Genomic DNA, 18,269 nt, shown 5'->3' on the forward strand with positions numbered 1-18,269 from the left:
GGTAAGGGTTTTAGAAACCAATTGCTCCTTGAATCTTTGCAAATGGAGACAGCAAACACCAGTTATATGCTCAGATCTTTATTATTAGGTGGAGGAAGGGCTAAAAAGAAATTAAACTCCTAAAACATTCACCGAACCGGTGCAGGACAGGAAGGACCAAGAGCTTCCTCCATTAATCTTTGAAAAAAATAAGTGGGGAGGGTAAGAACTTTCCATCAATTAGCTCTGGATGTCCTGGGCAGTGGGAGGGCTTAGGGAAAGAAGAGGTACAAGACACAGCTTATATTTTTATTTAAGAAACCGCTACATAGTTTTGCCTCTAATGATGCAAAGGAGGTTCCAGGACACAGTGACTGAGCCATCCAAAGTCTCTTGGTAGAGAAACCAAAAAAAAAAAAAAACCCCTGTCCAATTTTTTTTTATTTAAAAATTGTGAAATAAAGACATTGTAGTTCGTGGCCACGGTAACAAAACTGTCCACGAGAGTTAGTCTTCCACACCAGAGGCAATGGGGGAGGTACGGGACAAAAGAAGGGGAAGGGCCCACAAAACATGGTTAAAAAAGTAACATCTGTATCTGAAAGAAAAAAATACCAAAGCAACAGGAGACAGAACCCTTGATTCGTCGTTGGGGTCAGGCCTTCCCATCTGCCTGAACTAAGAACTGCATTAAATAAATGGGCTCCTTCTTCAACAAAAATGGCACAGTTTATCTTCTGACAGAGTATAAAGCCTGTAGAGCTTTAAAAACAACACAAAGGAAGATACCCCGGTGCAGAATGGAAGTGAATAATTAATTCTTCCTACAAAGAAAATAAAACAGGCTGCAAAGATGCAGAAACCACATTTAGGCTCTATTACATTTACAAATACATACATAAATATATTACATACAACAGCAACTCAAAGAGGAAGCGGGCGAGAATTGCAGAAAGATGGCTGGCTGCAGTTCTCCCCGCACAGACGTTTGGCTGAGCAGTTACTTTCTCTCTCAACAGTTCCAGGAATGGGCATCGGCTTTTTCTTCTTTCAGTCTCCCCCTGCCTCCCCCTCCTTGTTTCGGATTTAGTTTGTCCAGTATGGAGAAGTGCCATAGGCGGTTTTGGTAGCCTGAGACTTTTGCTGCATGGTGCTTGGCTGATTGCGCTGGCCAGATCCACCCTGGAAAGAAAGGAAAAGGGAATTCATGTTCACATCAGATGCTGCCACCGCTAGATCCCTAATCCTCAAGCTGCAGGGAACCTTTATTACCTTGGAGCAGTAGAAGACCTGCCTGCCCCATCCCTCCTTGTAACAGGCCTGGTGATGGCTGTTGAAAGCAGCGAGGTCTATGCAATAGTGGGAAATGGTGTCCCTGGGCCTCACTCTGAAGACGTGGGAATTCCAGGGTCACGCTGCCCTAGGCCTCAACAAAATCCACAAAAAGCCAAAGCAAATCCCACCAGGAATACAGGATGGAAATGCTAAGTAAGCTCGTTTCCCCCAGGCTTGCCACGCCTGGGACAAAATCAGCCAGCCACCTCACTGCCTTTGTTCTCGCCTCCTGCAGCTTCAGCATGGAGATGGTTTACATGATTCGCTGGTAGCAATCATCCTTTGCATGGAGCACATTCCTTGAAACCACAAAGCAAGGGCACGGCCAATACACAGCTGTCTACAAGTCAAGAGCATCAAAGCATTTAGTTGCTCTGAGAATTGTTTTGCCCCAACTTTTCTGATAACCTGAACCACAAGGGCAAGAGCAGCCTCTGGAGAACCAACATCATGTGATGTAACTGGACCTCAGGCTGTCCCATATCTGCTTGGAAAACAGTCTCCACTGGCACTGGCCTTCAACAGTCAGGGAGGACAGGGGCCCAGAGCGCTGGTTGCAGTGTCAAGTTCTCTCAACAGTTCAGCATGCAATACAGGCAGACACTCAACCAGCAATGCCGTAGTGTTTGCCCCCGGCTCCCAAGACAATGCCCTGCCTCTCAGAATGCAGACAACTCTGCCCCAGTCCAGGTGACTTTTACCACAGAGCAACTATTGGTTTCCTCAGAAGACGAAGAACTCTACTCCGCTGAGCAGAACTAGGATTAACCAGCTGAGCATAGGGGGAGTACAGACCCCTCTCCACCTCCTGGTCACTCATAATAAATGATCTCTTTTAAATAATAAAATCTTTGATACAGTCAGCTTGAGACTTCCCTAACTGGTGCCCAAGAAACCTCTCTTGCCAATCATCTGTTAAGCAAGATAAACCAGGAGGACAAACCCAAAACCTCAGACATTTGAGGCCACTGTGGTAAGGGTAGTGGATGAAAGACTTTCTAAAGCCTACCTAACCCTTGATAGGGAAGGCAGCCCAGCCCTTCTGACAGTCCAATCTAAGTGTCCTCCAGTTCTGAGAGTCTCTTGGGGCAGAGGGCCAAAACTAAGAAGAGTGGAAATAAGATCCTAAGTTGGATGGGCACAAGAGGTCCTGCCAGGGAAGGTTTGGACACAGAGCACATAGAAGCATTCAGGACAGGCAAATAATTTTTTATGTTCAGGCTCTTAAACCAGAGGTTTGCATATTTTTCAAGAGACATTAAACAGACATGAAGGGATATGGAAAAAGAAAGTGAAATGCAAAACCACCAGAGATACTAAGGGAACATGTATGTGTGTGGTGTGTAAGTAAAATGGTCACAGAGCAATTGTGATAGTTATCACTCTCTCTCTGTGAGCTGTCCAGGAAAGGAAAGTGGCAGTCTCTACTGGCTGCTAGGGCTGTCTGTCCATTGTGTGTACACACGGAAACACTGCCACAAAGCCACACTCGCCTCTTGTGAATGCATCTTCCCCATTCCGCCCAAGATGGTACAGTACCTTAGTCTGTGTTGGCTAACACATTACTTTGCCAATGGGGAAAGCCAAAGGGAACAGGATAGAGTACCTGTGATGGATGGGATCAGTTTGGACATCCTCTTTGGCTGGTGGTCATTTAGCTACTGGGAGCAGCAGCCTTGAAAAAGGCACCAGGGACTGACAGACTCACCTGCCCATCTTGCTGAAGATGGTGATGCAGCATCTGGGAATGGGGCTGCTGATGTGCAGGCAGGATGTGCAGGAAAGGGGCTGGAGCATAGCCTGGGGCAGCCCCTGGATTCAAGGGGCCAGTGGATCCAAGAGCAGATGGCAGGCTGAAAGGAGGCGGTGTCCCGGCATGGAATCCCTGCTTGTCAAACGTCTGCAAGAAGGCAACAAGGAAGCTGTGAGACCCTCTCCCACGTGCTCTTTGGGTGATCAAACAAGGACAAGAGTAGCCTGAATGGAGGTAACCGTAACCCTTTACCAGCCCAGTAAACCCAAATCCAATATGCAACAGTGCTTTAGCTCGATGTTTACAAATTAAATGTTACCTTTCATCTTAAAGGCACACTACTTTACTGCCTGGAGTGAATCGGCTGACTTAGCTATCAGCTGCCCATTCCTGTTTCACTTTCTCTGACCTACTTGTTTGTCCTTAGATTGCAAGCTGCTCCAAGCAGAAACCAGTCGTGTTTAGAAAGTCCTTAGTACATTGTGGGCACTATCACAAACAAGCAGTAACTGCAGTGACCCAAGATCCCTTGACAGACACTAAACTGCACCAGCCATTATCAGTCAAAAATAGCCTCTTGGCTTCTCCAAGCCATTTCGCAGATCTAAGACATGATTCCACAAGCAGGAAATTCAGGCACCTTCCAGACAATGGAGCAGACCAGCAAACACCCAGCTAGGTCTTGGCACTCAATTTGTGCATCTCAAGGTGAGGAAATATTTACTCCAGTCAGAACTGCTTAGTAAAAATGACTAAAGAGATCCCAGCAGGACTTTTGCTTGAAGTCCCCAACCCCTCACTTCTGGTGGCGAGCAGCAGACTTGAGGCCTGGTCACCTTTGTTCTGAGAGTATACAGCCCCACTCATGAGAAGTGCGGGAGCGGATCTGGGCTAGGCAGAAATACCTACACCCCAGTACACCTACAAAAGGGCTCAGGGTTCCACACTCCACAGAACGGAATAGGGAATTGGTATTTCACCCCATTCGCTCTGCAGCTTCTCAAAGTGCCTTTTATTCCACTGGAACTGAGAGACTGGCTGCACCATAGACAGCCACAAGACGGTGGCACTGGGTGGAAGACAGAGCGATCTGGAATCAATGCACACAGCCCAAGAGGAACCAAGGGACTCAAGAGCCATCACTAATGAGCTATGTTTCTAGACTCAAGTGCATGTCCATGCAGTCCAGCCTGCCTTGAGTTGATGTTCTGGCCCGGCATTTCGGACAATGCAGCCCTAAAACATTTGCCACCTCACATTTTAACAGCATTGCAGGACTCAACAGAAGTTTAGGCAGTAACATAGGAATCTTAGCTTCCACACTAACAGCCTTTGTCATGAGTCACCATGCCAAGAGCAGGCTAAAGATGGAAAAGGGCAGTGGTGTCAGGCAAGACCCTTGTAAGTCCTCTTTCAAATCAGAGGTGACAGTGCTGGAGAAAGACCAGAGTCTGGGATGGCCCCAGAGAGCAGGGCTGAAAAACCACTAGCACCCAAGAGGCTCCATGAGAGGACGAGTGCTGCTGACGTGGGCCAGTCCGCTGACAACCTGACCCTGGGGCACAGGAGGGAGGAGGGCATGTTCATGCTTCTCAGAAAGAATGAGCCACAGTGCCTCACCTGAGTCTTGTTATAGACTGAGCCACTGATATCAGGCACACCTGTGTTACTTGAGGTCACAGAAACACCTGGAAAACAAAAAGCCATTGACAACGAAGAGCCAAAGGCAACCCAACCTGAACCCCTCTTTTCCTTGCCCTGGGATCCCCATAATGCCCCTGGGCTGTTGTCTGCATCCAGTCCATGTCGTCACTCCCCTCACACTATATCAAATGAGGCTCCTCCTGGCAGGACTGTGCTGTTCCCTCCCATCCCCTCCACAGCTCCCACAGCATGAGTGAAAAGAAAGTGCCAAGGCCTATTTCCTGAACTCCCATTATAAATCAGAGCAAGACCCACTAGCATATGCTGCCCCTGGCCACTTCCACAAGCTACACCACAGTCTCTGGCACCGAGCTGGGTAGTAGCTAGGGGCACTGAATGTTCCTCAGATGAAGAGAAGTCAACGCTCCCCTCAAATTATGGAGCATGCCACAAGACACTGTTTATGTCTCCAGTCCACAGTGACTGCAGCAACTGGTGTGGCAGGATCAGAAGCAAGCAAGGGATCGCCAGCAAGGAGGCTGGTTGGCCATTCCCAGTCTGAACTCAAATCATGGCTCACAGCTTGAGCCATTTCACTTCCACGAGCAGCAGAGAATACAGTCTGTGGCCGAAGCATGAAAGGATTGGACTGGCTGGGTATCCACTGCTCCCAGGGACAAGTGACTAACAAGGTGGAGGATATAGGTACTTGGCAGCTGGTCTGAGGAAGATTTTTCTGGCTGGCATTTACTTAAGTCACGGCTGGACAGGTGAGTCACTCTGCATTTCTCAAGTGGTCCCAGTAGCACATGCAGAACTTCAGCTTTCAGATAAAACAAATCCACGTTCTAGCCCTTCAGGTATGCAAAGAAAGCATCCCCAGTGTGAAGGGATGCTCTTCGGGATGGAGACTCCAGACAGCCTGAATCGTTCACTCAGAGCTTAACTTGCCCCCGTCACCTCAACAGGCATTGGTTGTGGAGCTTCATCATGAACATCAGTAACACTCATGATCTAATTGGTTACTGTTTGAATAAAGAGACGGCTGCTCTGGGATCTGGGACCTACCATTTGTGGAGCGATACCATTCCTCCACCACACTTGAACATTAGCTTCCAGGTAGCAGACACAATGGTTTGCGGTTTCTCCCCTCTGTAACTGAGCGCAACCAGATGGCAGCTGTCCATCTCCTTACACAAACTGAGCTGTTGGCTTACAAGGAATGTTTGGAATGTTAAAAGCATTTTGAACATGGGAGATGGAGACATAACTTGGGGTCACCCACCTGAGAGCTGGCAGCCAGACCGACCTGACACTGGGAATACTGGGAGTTTGCCCTGCAAGACCCCTGGTCTGACAAGATTATGTGCACCTCAGATCCCTTTGTGTGTTACCTTTCCCAGGTCCAGTGCCAGCAGACTTGTTTTGTGCTTGAGATGACCCACTGTAGCCTCCTTTGCTGTAATCTCCAGTCGTCGTTCCCTGCGTTAAGTCATCATAGCCTGCCACCATAGACAAGACATGGTGCTGCCGTGAGCAAACAGCCCTGGGGACATTACATTAAACGGCACAGATGCACTGCCCATTAGAGTAACCGTACCCGCTCCGTAGCCATGCTGTCCATAGCCACTCGCCTGCTGAAATGGGGTGGAAGCGGTGTTCAAACTGACACCATGCTGCTTGGCTGACGCTGGAGGTACCTGGAGGCCAAAAGTATCAGAGAGGTGGCTATGTTAGTCTGTATCTTTGAGAGCAACAAGAAGTCCTGTGGCACCTTACAGACTAACAGCTATTTTGGAGCATAAGCTTTTGTGGGCAAAGACCTGCTTCGAGGCATTCTTAGTTAGAACTCAGCATAAAAGCTAGTTCCCACTGCCACCTAGTGGGGAAGGTGATCCCACTCTCTGTGGGCAGCCCTGGCTGCCTCTCCCAGCTGTGAAATAGGTGGCTTTAACATGCCAGGAAATCCCCGATTCCTACGGCAGTAACTCAGAACAGCAGGACCTGGCGCTCTGTGCACAGGACTGGGAGATGGGACCCAAGGGTCCTAATCCAATTTCCAACCCTGACTGCAGTACAGCCTTGAGAGAGTGACAGCTTCATTGCCTTGGGTCACCCCTCTTGTGAACTGAGGCCAATATCTTCCAAGCCTAAACACAGGGTTACATTGCTCTAGGAGTGCTGGGAAATGCCCAAGCCCCAGGAGGGTTAACACAGTTATAAACAGGGAAGGCTGCATTCCCTTGTGAATCTGAAGACAACAAACCAGAGTCACCCGATCACACCAGTGGGATTTCAGTACTCATGGAACCTGGTATTTATTTTGTACACTACAAGCCTGGATCCAAGCCCTGCACAGACTCTGCACTTCCGCCTCTAGCTCCGCCTCCTCCCCAGCCCTCCGCCCCCTAAAGGATTTCTCCAGCCTTTCCCACTCCACTGACTCAGACCCCACCTCCCTCTCCACTAGCCAGCAGGGGCTGATGTAATACTACTGGGGTCACTTCTGGAATTCCTGGATGACCCAGCCACCCCCTCTCCCCACAAAAAGAGATTTCAGCACGGATTAAGAATCTCTGTGCTGTAACTCTGCCACTTGTCACTGCCTACACAAGTTTATAACATTACTGTCCTTGCCCTTTAAATTACCCCCAGTCCTGCACAGACCCTGTCACTTTACACAGAAGGCAGAGTGGATAACAAACTTGGACATCAAGTTTTCAAGTTGTTTGCCAAGCTGTCATATGAGAGCTGGGCCTTATTTCACTGGGCATGGCCTGCAATGGAGGGGGTGGGGGTGCTTAAAGGAAAGGGCCAGAACTGCACCAGGCAAAGCTAGAGAACCACAACAAGGGCAGCTCACTCTGTTAAGTCCAGGTCTCATGACTTACAAACATGGTGGGCCCATACTGGAATGCACTGGGTACTCCTGGCACACTGGCGTAATATGGTAACCCAGTGTAGCTGTAGCCTGGAGGCAGTGTAGGGTTTAGGAACGGCTGCTGAGTGGTGTGGTGAGTCTGCGTCTGATTCTGCTGTGGCTGGGCCAGCGTGGTAGCGGGAGCAGGGGAGGCAGAATCCCCTCGGCCAAATTTTGTTACATCACCTGCAAGAGAAAGCATCAGCTGCTTCAGGAGGTGCATCTCTCCGCCTGGGCTTGTCCTATGGTCAAGAGAGCAGGTGACCTCAGTGGTCAGAGCAGGCCTACGAGCCTGGACTCCTGAGTTCCATTTTATGAGCTCACCATAACACCTTGGCCTAGAGAGAACTCTGTCTCCATTCCTCACTGACAACAGTATTCCATGTTGCACAGGGGATTCAGTCACTGTGCCTGAGACCATTACAGTAAATGTACTAGAAGCATAAGCTGTCAGTGGCCAAACAGCAAATGTTCACTTGGTTAAAGTCCCAACCGCCCAGAGAGCAAGCTTGCATCTGAGGCCAACGAATTAAAGACACAGGAAGGGAAATTTGATTATTAATCTACAAGAGGCCTTTTTGGCAGAGATGGGAAAAGCACCCAAAGAATTACTTGAGTAAAAGTATGTGGGGTGGGGGTGGGGTGACTTAAGTACAAGTCACTGGTGTCCCTCTGGAAAACTATTTGAGGGAAAGTAAACATGCACAACACATTTATTGCACTCAGGTACACAGAAGTGAAACCAGCTGCATTTTCACTCAAGTAACTCATTGGGTACTTTTCCCACTTCTGCTTTTTGGTCGCATGGGGCAATCTGAACCATCTTGGCGACAGCCTCCAATGTAGCATGCTCACCAATTTCTGGCATTGTGGAGGCAGAATTGAGGTACCTTGTTCTTTCACAAACAAGCCTGGTTGAGCAGTACTGGTGTTGGAGCCCTGGGAGGACCTGCACTTGGCAGGTGCCATGTTAAGAGCCCCAGTGCTCCCGTCATAGATTTAAAGTCGCAGCCTGGTAACAGACTTCTTGTAAAATGAGATGCAAATTACTGATATATACAGGCATGGGATTGAGAAATGAGGGAAGGGAGGGAGAGATGCAGGTTCTTGGACTGTATCCAGAAGCTGATGAGAGCCTGTACAAGCTACCACAATGCAGACAATACTGATGCAATGGTATGCGGGGTGGGGGGGGGAAGAGATCTTTAGAGAGCTCTGAAAGGGTCTAGCACAGAGCAGAGTGCAGCTGAGCAAAGGAGGCTGAATACCAAGAGGAGGAGATATTAAATTACAGAATAATTTTCCATATGCATAAGGTTAGTCACATGAGTTAGCTAAACCCAAATCCTGCATCGCAAGGAACAATCTTGTATTGGTTTTGGGATCGAGTACAGGTCCCAAGCTAAACCCTGCTTTCCCAGGAAAAGTCTTGTGCCTTGGCTGCATATTCCCATGAATATCTTATGGAATAAGTTATCAGAAACTGGGATACATCCACTTATGTTTCCTGCTCTTGAGCCTGTCCAGTTTGGACTGGCCGACTAAGCTGCAAGCAGAGCAGAGGTCAGGAATGCTCCTTTGGCCACAGCAGCATGCCCCATTTTCCGAAACAAATGTTTCTACCCAGCCGTCCTACTCCTCTTGAATCAGTACTAACCTGAGTATGGGTTGTTAGCTAGGCTCCCATCTCTGCCTGTCAAGGTTGCAGGAGCAGGGAATGTAATTCCATAATAATCCTGAAAAAGACGGTATTTGTTAATTCTCAAATGAATAACCAAGCCAGCCAGTTTTATGCACTCTGCCTAATGCACATGCAAAGGTTCTCAAAGGCAGAAGAACCTGAGCAACACCGGGACAAGATGAATAGGATTATTTTCCCTCTCGCCAAACACACAAACGCCGGGACGCATGGATGGAAACTTAGCAAGGCAGGTTGTGGCAGAACTGAAAATTTGGAGCACTAGTCCTTGAACCCCCAGCTCTACAGGTGCCGCTTCTTAAGCGCGTTTAATGCTTTCTCCTTCAAAACGCTCCTCAACTGATGACAAGTGTCCCAGCTCTGTAACGCAAGTGCTGTCTTAGAAAAACTCCAGGCATTATCTAAAAATGGTGCCAACATAAGTTAAAGGGACCAATGTGCTAGAAAGATATAATAAGAGAGTTGCCATCCCTGATGGAGGACATGTTTAAAGGATTCCTACTACAGCAACAACCAGAGGGTCAGGACCTATTTTGCTAAGTGCTGTACAGACTCAGAATAGAGGATGATCCCTGTTTCAGACAGTATCATCTGAAGACGGGTCTCACAAGCCAAAATAGACACAGGAGAAGTACTATGTCAATTGGACTGAACTGGTAAGTTATAATACCTCTCAGCATTTTGCCCATCCATTAAGAACCCCATACCAGCAGCCCCAGTCCAGGCCCAAGTCAACCCACAGTCTCAGCATCCACCAACCCCACTGTGCTGGACCCCAAAGAAATAGGTTAACTTTAGTCTGGGAAAGGAAAACGATGGACAACTGCATCTAGATGACCCTCTCTCTCCTGTATCCTACCTACATGATGCACGATACCTGTGCAGATGTATCCCAAAACTCCATAGGCTGTTTTGCTCCCATACTTCATGCCTCCTTGTGCTTCTCACCCTGGGCTTGCCCCAAGCAGCGTTCCAGTCTGCCAGGTACCTCTTGCCACTGACTATATTTGCTTCATATGGGTCCCACACACATCCCCAAGATGTTTGCTCGTGCTTTTACATGCTGGGGAAATATTCTGATCTCAGTGTTCCTTCAGCGCACACACCTCTCACAGGAGCTCACAGCAACACCTCATACTGTATAATCTGTCAATCTCACAAACGTTCTCCCCACACTCTTCTCCATCTCTGAGGAGCAAACACTAACTAGGTCAGAATTTAAGAGTCCCAACAATATCACCTGGCCACATTCCTGTAATTTGGTATGTGGCCATTTATCAATACCCTTTGCTTACCAATCTTTCAGCCAGTTTGTAATCCCAGGTGACTATCATTCCCAAGCCAGTACGAATTACCTTTAATGATACACTAGCAAATTCTCTGCAAAAATCCCAATGGATTATACCCAGCCTCATAGTGATCCTCAACAGCAGAAGACTACAATGGCTTGGTCACGTGAGAAGAATGGGTGAGGAACATCTTCCCAAAGAAATCCTCTTCAGTGAACTCACGTGGGTTGAGAACAAGAGGAAGACCAAAGCTAAGATGCAAGGAGACGTGCAAAAATGCCATGAAAAAATTCAGCATTGATCCAAAATCCTGGGAATCTACATAATCAGATCAAAATACCTGACAACTGCTACGTCAGGGCACACCACCCTTTGATAGTGTACGTGCAAGCCACACAAAAGAGCTTCGTCTTAGAGGAAAATACTTTCAGACTCAAGAATTTGGAAACAGACTGGCATGTGGTTATTGCAGTCAACTGTGCAAATCCAATATTGGACTGATAAGCCATGAGAGAAGCTACAGACTCAAACACTGCCCACAGATCCTCACTGCTGTTAACGACCATCTCTTGAGACGAAAGGGGCCATATCATATCAACTCCAAGTGATATTTACCCTGATGGTCACTGCAAGATAAACAACAGAAACAGTTTCAAGGGAACTCCCATTCCAGACATTCCATGGGGACAGTCACCATCCTAGATGAGAAGGACATCCAATGTACACTCACACCTGTAGGAGGACAACTCTGTAGAATAAGGCTTGGAAGGCTGTCACATCCTATTATCCTTCACCCCCATTCAAGTAAAATCCATATTCTCCTTCTCCCTCTAGCTCCATGAAAAACTCGCAGGAGAAACAGCACAGACAAATATCCCACAAGGAAAGAGTGAGCTGTTTCCGAAGCAAATCCACATTGCCCCATGTGTGAGTGTATGGGGGCAGAGGGCAAGGCATGATTTTGTTCTTAAAAAGAACTATGCTGTTACACTGGGGTTTTGATGAGCCACTGATGAGAGCCAACTCTGCACTATTACTGAGCATGGACCCTATAGGTCTGATACTGAGGTCACACAAAGGGTTCAAACACAGATGTGGTGCAGCAATGCAGTTACACAAGACGACAGAGCAAGTAAATTGGTAAATAAAGGAGCCATGCCACCAGATCTGGGAAAGCCTGATCTGATGCTGAATCAGAGACCATTAAAGCAGTTACAATACACTTATTCCAATGGTATCTGACCCCCCACTCAGTCCCACAAAATACAACAGAGAAACCTTAGCACACATGCGAGAGACACGTAGGTGGGCGTGGAGATTAGGCACATTCATAGCTTGTGGGAGCACCCCAACATGCAGAATTAGTTCTCCAAAACAGGAGTTTTGTTTAAGAAATCAGGGACACTGATTTGTTTGCCTACTCCTTGTTAGTCCTACTGTTATGAAAGTCCACCTTCACAGTGATTATCCCAGGGAGCTGCACCATGGTGGAACTCTCAGAAGACCAGGCCTGCAGGACTGGCAGGAGACTGTTATGCTAATGTCCAAAGGGAATGGAAGATCGGTATATCATTCTCACTGTATTGGTGCTCTTTCTAGACATTTAACTGAATGACTTGCACAAAGGCAAAAATCTAAGCCCCTCGCAGCTATTTAAGCCAATACAATACACTGTAGCCTTCTGGGGTCGCTATTACGGAAGGGATCTGTGGTTTATCCACATTACTACTGTGAAACCACCATTTGATTGAGCAATGGCTGGGGACTCTCTGTTGCTCTCATTGGCCGTGTCTACACTAGCCCCAAACTTTGAAATGGCCATGCAAACACACATTCAGCACTTCATTAGCACGCAGGCGGACGCAGCACTTCGAAATTGACAGATGAGCAGATGGGAATAAGGGGACTTTGAAGTAGGCGGGGTCCTTTCGAAAAGGAGCCCCTTCGGGACGAGCCGCGTGGTGCGTCAATTTCGAAGTGCCGCGGCTGCCCGCATGCTAATGAAGCGCTGAATATGTATCATTAGTAAACTTTGAAATGGCCATTTACATGGCCCTTTCGAAGTCTGGGGCTAGTGTAGACAAGGCCACAAAGTCTAGTTTTCAAATGTGCTTTTTAAAAGGATATTAGTACATTAGGATAAACCCCATCCATTTTAAAACAAATTTTTATTTATGTTTCCAATATACTTGATTTAAGAAAACCATTTTAAAAGTAAATTTACTTTTCATTTTCTCTGCTTCCTGTTCAGTTTTCCTCTTCTCACGTTTCTACAACGAGTGATCCGTTTCCTGTTTCTTTCTAGCCAGTTTCATTTTCTAGATCTCATGAACAGTCACACCGCAGCAAAGCTTGGACTGCAAATGCCCCAAAGGGGAAGTTTTAAATACTACTAAAACTCCTTGCTTGGAATTAGTTTTCAAGCAGGTAAAGGCAGCAGAATGTGGTCATCAGCTCTATCTAGAACTGGAGCCAGACGAGATCACCAAAAGATAATCAGGAGAATGGGAAAGTGCCAGACGACAATGCCACCTAGCGTCCATAGGAGAGATCACCCGATTCTGGACCTCCATGTTCTGATACTGCACGTAATGCAGAGAGCTGGGAAATGGATCGTCAGATAAATGGGATTCTCCTGTATTCAGCAATAAACATCAAAGATAAGGTGGGTAAAATAATATCTTTTAATGGACCAACCTATGCTGGTGAGCGAACAAATTTCACTGCGAAACCTCAAAACCTTCTCTCTCACCAACAGAAGCTGGTCCACTAAAAATATTACTTCCCCCACTTCTCTCTCTAGTATCCTGGGGCTGCGACATGATACCACTTTTTTTTTTAAACACATTTGAAAAGAAAGCCTACAACCCAGAGACTGAAATCCCGGACAGTGGCCCTTTTGCTACAAAGCACACCTCCTTAGGCCATCCTGGATATTACGCCTTCAGACTGTGTGCTACCAGCCTACTGTTAAACATATTTCAGTTGAAAAGTAGGAATTCTGAGCGGTAGTATGTAACCGCCTCCATCAGAATTTGCCAAAACCCAAGGGACAGCCACTCTATTCTTTGAAAAATCTCATTTCAGGGTCTGTAATGTCCTCAAATGGTCAGGACCCTGGTTTTGCAGCTCATCTGAAAGGCAGCACTGCCAACAAGGCTATGCATATACACTCAACTCTGGTGGCAACACAGACTCAAAGAGAAGTACGCAACCAAGGTGGGATCACAGTATCCAGACTGGGGCACCAGCAAGCATGAAGACAGGCCACTAAGCTTGCTACCAGGGTCATAATTACACTCTTTCACCAAGGGTCTACCACTTAAGCAAGCTGCTCTAATGACTAGGGATGAACGTGACACCAATTGACTCACCAACAGTGCTCTCTAAAGCCCTCAGATTTACTCAAAGATTTGGATAAATACTCAAGTAATCCCATGTAATCCCTGATAATCTTGAGAGTTTGACAGGAAGACAGGCTGCAGTTGTGTGTCTATGTAACATACCTGAAAGAGCTAAGATCATCTATTAAAATGATCAAAACCATAAGGAAAATTCTTGGGGTTCAGGAAGCGAAGAGACTTAGGGTTCCAAAGTCAAAGAGAATGGATTCATTCAGTCTGAGAGAGTCAGCATTTTAGGCTATCTGGCTTTCATTTAGAACCCTAGAGCCTGACCGGTTTCAGTATTTCTGAGTGTAGCTCAGTAGTACATACAGCACATGCAAAGGTCAAACATCCTGGACCTCTAGTAATGCTTTGAGAGAGGAGAAGCTTAAAAATCACGGGGGAAAAAACCATGGACATTTTTGATAGTTCTATGCCAAACAAACTTAAGTTGCCAATTGGAAAGTGAAAATGAAAACGGGTAAATTTTAGAGAGCTAGAAAATGATGAAAGGGAAAACATCCCACCAAATAAAGTCAGGGACATGGAAGGCATGCACAACAGAGTGCAGACTTCTAACAAGCCACAAGAACTTGGGCAGAAGCTGTGTGAAAAGTTATCATGACTACCAAGTCTCAAGGATGCCTGTGGCAGATCTGCCAAGTACTGCTGTTCTCAGCTGGAGTCATGTCGCTGGACTGTAACCTGCTCCATCGCCAGCAAAACCAATTTAACTGGTACAGCTTACAACTGCTGCAAACAATGGGTGGAAAGATTCCTTTGGAGTGTCTGCAAGACACGACAGCCTTCCAGTTTCCTGAGGAGGTTTTGAAGCCCAAGTTTCCACAATATGCCAAGTTGGCTGTCCACGAAATTCTCCAGCAGCTCTTCAGCATCTTCAGTAAGAATCTGTCGCAAACTGGCTGGAAAAAAACAAACGTGAAGAGGTTCCTAAATGGGCTGAATTTGCAGACTGTCCGTCTCGAGGAATGCCTACCCACGGCGGGGAACATCAGCTTTAAGAAACTGAAAAAATACTTCCAGAGTATCGAAGACTTTCTCAAGGAGAAGAATTACAGCACCTGTGCCTGGGTAATTGTCCGAGAGGAAGCACAGAATTGTTTTCGACATATTGACACGCTTACCAAGAGCATGAAAAACTAGGCGACAAACATTTTACTATGAATATCAGACATCTGGGTGAAGCAGAGAACTGGAAGCAAGAAACCATCTGACTGATAGCTCGAACTCTAAGACGGACTCTGTGACCCTTTTCAACTCCATAATATTTGGCTCAGTTTCTGACTGGTAAATTGGGGATTACTTTGGCGGGTGGGGTTGATTGTTTTAAGTGCTCTGAAGAAAAAAGAAGTTACAGAACTACATAAATGTACTTCACATACTGGGTACAGAATCTCATCCAAAAACTAAAAAAATACTTGAGTGTCAGAGGTAGAGTGGGAAAATATTTTGCAAATGTTATTTATTTTCTTTGTACATTACCAAAACTTATCCTGAGTGAGAGAATGGGGATTGTCATATTTATTTATTTATAACTATTTATAACTATTTATATTTTTAAATAAATGTATGGCTAAAAATTGAGTAACTGGTTAGAATGAATGTGTTTCTGTGGCATAATTTACATCCCTATGTGTTTGTAAGTCTCACATAATGGATACAAATAGAACATAGATTGTATTGATCTAAGACTGTGATATTCAAACGTCAGTGGCTCAGGAGACAAACCAGCAGTGTTACCAAGAAGAGCTGGGCCAGGGGGAAGGGGTAAGAGAGTTATAGAATCATAGAACGATAGGACTGGAAGGGACCTTGAGAGGTCATCGAGTCCAGCCCCCTGCCCTCATGGTAGGCCCAAGCACTGTCTAGACCACCCCCGAAGACATTTACCTAACCTGTTCTTAAATATGTCCAGAGCTGGAGATGCCACAACCTCCCTAAGCAATTTATTCCACTGTTTGACCACCCTGACAGTTAGGAACTTTTTCCTAATATGCAACCTAAACCTCCCTGCTGCAGGTTAAGCCCATTGCTTCTTGTTCTATCCTCAGAGGCCAAGAAGAACAAGTTCTCTCTCTCCTCCTTATGACACCCTTTTAGATACTTGAAAACAACTATCATGTCCTCCCTCAATCTTCTTTTTTCCAAACTAAACAAGCCCAGTTCTTTCAGCCTTTCTTCATAGGTCATGTTCTCTAGACCTTTGATCGTTCTTGTTGGTCTTTTCTGGACACTTTCCAATTTCTCTACATCTTTCTTGACATGCAGTGCCCAGAACTGGACACAATGCTCCAACTGAGGCTTAAGCAGCGCAGAGTAGATTGGAAGAATGACTTCTCGTGTCTTGTTCACAATACACCTGTTAACGCATCCCAGAATCATGTTTGCTTTTCTTGCAACAGCACCACACTGTTGATTCATATTTAGCTTGTGGTCCACTATCACCCCTAGATCCCTTTCTGCCATATTCCCTCCTAGACAGTCGTTTCCCATTCTGTATGTGTGAAACTGATTGTTCCTTCCTAAGTGGAGCACTTTGCATTTGTCTTTATTAAACTTTATCCTGTTTACCTCAGACCATTTCTCCAATTTGTCCAGATCATTTTGAATTTTGACCCTATCCTCCAAAGCAGTTGCAACCCCTCCTAGCTTGGTATCATCTGCAAACTTAAAAAGCGTACTTTCTATGCCAATATCGAAATCACTGATGAAGATATTGAATAGAACCAGTCCCAAAACAGACTGCTGTGGAACCCCACTTGCTATACCTTTTCAGCAGGATTGAGCGCCATTAGTAACGACTCTCCGAGTACAGTTATCCAGCCAGTTTTGCACCCACCTTATAGTAGCGCCATCTTAGTTGTGTTTGCCTAGTTTATTGATAAGAATATCACGCGAGACCGTACCAAATGCCTTACTAAAGTCTAGGTATACCACATCTACCGCTTCTCCCATAATTCTCAAAACAAAACGACTGACCAAGTATTATTTTGTCAATTACAATGGCTGAGCAACACAGTAAAAGTATCCTGATTGGTTAATATTTTAGACCGATTAATCAAATCACAGTTTTACTATCTTGTGCTGCAGAGCTGCAGGAGACGCATTAAAGAGCATTTGCCACTCAAGCCTCAGTCTCAGTATCACTGGCCTACGGAAATACACAGAAGATAGACACAATATAATCTGGCTGGAAGTAAGAGTTTTCAGGGACAACAAAGAGCAGAATCATAATGGATGGGAACTGGAAGCAAAATTGGAGACTTCCTGGATATCACTAGATTTGCAACAGGAGGAAGATGTGTGAAAAATCAGGTTGTGTTTCAAAAGAGGACAAGCATTGTCAGAGTAATGCAAGGGGGTGGGTTTTTTTTTGCTACGTTGAACATAAACATTTGACTCTATTTTTGAAGATTATTCCCTTACTCAAACCAAGACAAGAAGGACTGACAGATGCCAAGATAGTATTATTTGTTGGTCCTGTATGAAAAAGTTTCTCAGGGTGCCTTTCCATGCAATTTTGATTTAGGGATCCCCACCAGCAGAGATCAGGGAAAGGGGAAACCCCCACTACTCATTTTTTACTAAGTTTTCTGAAGAGAAGTCCCCACTACTCCTCCTGTGATGGGACCTGTGCGAGAGTGTGAACTGCTGGAACATTTTGATGTAAATATATTTAACATGTTAAAAGGAGGAGTGAGAAAAAAAAATTCTCCTTAACCTGTGATGACAGGAAAAGAAATAATAAGCTCAAATTGCAGCAAGGGAGGTTTAGGTTAGACATTAGGAAAAAACTTCCTGCCAGCACTGGAAAAATTACCTTGCGAGGTTGTGGAGTCTCCAATATTGGAAATTTATAAGAGCAGGTTAGACAAACACCTGTCAGGGATGGTCACGATGAGAGGTATGGCCCAGTACGGAATCAAATATGGGTGTTTTGTCATTCCCAAAATATATACAAGTTTTAAATTTAAAATGAACAATTACACTCATCCCTCATTAAAAGGTACTTTACTTATGAGTACAGTAAGGTCTCAGTACGCGAGGGCTCCGTTCCATGCACCCTCATGTAACATGGATTTCGCGTAAGTTGGGGTCTGGCTTTATCCCCAGCAGAACACATGTTCTGCAGCTGGGGAAGCTGCGGAAAGGTAAGTCCTGGGGTCGGGGAGCAGTTGGGGAGGTTTAAGCCTGGCGGTAGGCTGGGGCCATGGGAGGTGGGTGTGGGGGATAAGGCTGGGAT

General features: G+C 46.0%; 2 protein-coding genes across 6 annotated transcripts in view; one reads left to right on the forward strand and one right to left on the reverse strand.

Annotated features, from left to right (window-relative positions):
• Positions 1–274: 274 nt before the first annotated feature.
• The window catches only part of UBAP2 (ubiquitin associated protein 2), a 167,407-nt gene continuing 149,412 nt past the window's right edge, over positions 275–18,269 (reverse strand). For 4 of the 5 annotated variants that reach the window (XM_074995845.1, XM_074995844.1, XM_074995843.1 and 1 more), the window contains 7 exons: positions 9,289–9,367; positions 7,603–7,817; positions 6,312–6,411; positions 6,106–6,213; positions 4,688–4,755; positions 3,023–3,214; positions 275–1,161 (listed from right to left, as the gene is read on the reverse strand). In XM_074995845.1, the coding sequence (XP_074851946.1) occupies positions 1,066–1,161; positions 3,023–3,214; positions 4,688–4,755; positions 6,106–6,213; positions 6,312–6,411; positions 7,603–7,817; positions 9,289–9,367 (858 nt within the window). In that variant the 3' untranslated portion in view covers positions 275–1,065. Of the gene's footprint in view, positions 1,162–3,022; positions 3,215–4,687; positions 4,756–6,105; positions 6,214–6,311; positions 6,412–7,602; positions 7,818–9,288; positions 9,368–18,269 lie in introns of those variants that run through there. The other variant, XM_074995846.1, reaches the window with a different exon arrangement.
• LOC142013264 (interferon kappa-like) lies at positions 14,525–15,169 on the forward strand. The gene has a single exon (XM_074994424.1). It carries the CDS (start codon positions 14,627–14,629, stop codon positions 15,167–15,169), a length of 543 nt encoding a protein of 180 aa, XP_074850525.1. The 5' UTR covers positions 14,525–14,626.

This window comes from Carettochelys insculpta, chromosome 5 (assembly GCF_033958435.1).
Source record: "Carettochelys insculpta isolate YL-2023 chromosome 5, ASM3395843v1, whole genome shotgun sequence".
Classification (NCBI taxonomy): domain Eukaryota; kingdom Metazoa; phylum Chordata; order Testudines; family Carettochelyidae; genus Carettochelys; species Carettochelys insculpta.

Coding starts and splice junctions, on each gene's coding strand:
- LOC142013264 (XM_074994424.1), top strand. CDS start 14,627: ATGACTACCAAGTCTCAAGGATGCCTGTGGCAGATCTGCCAAGTACTG.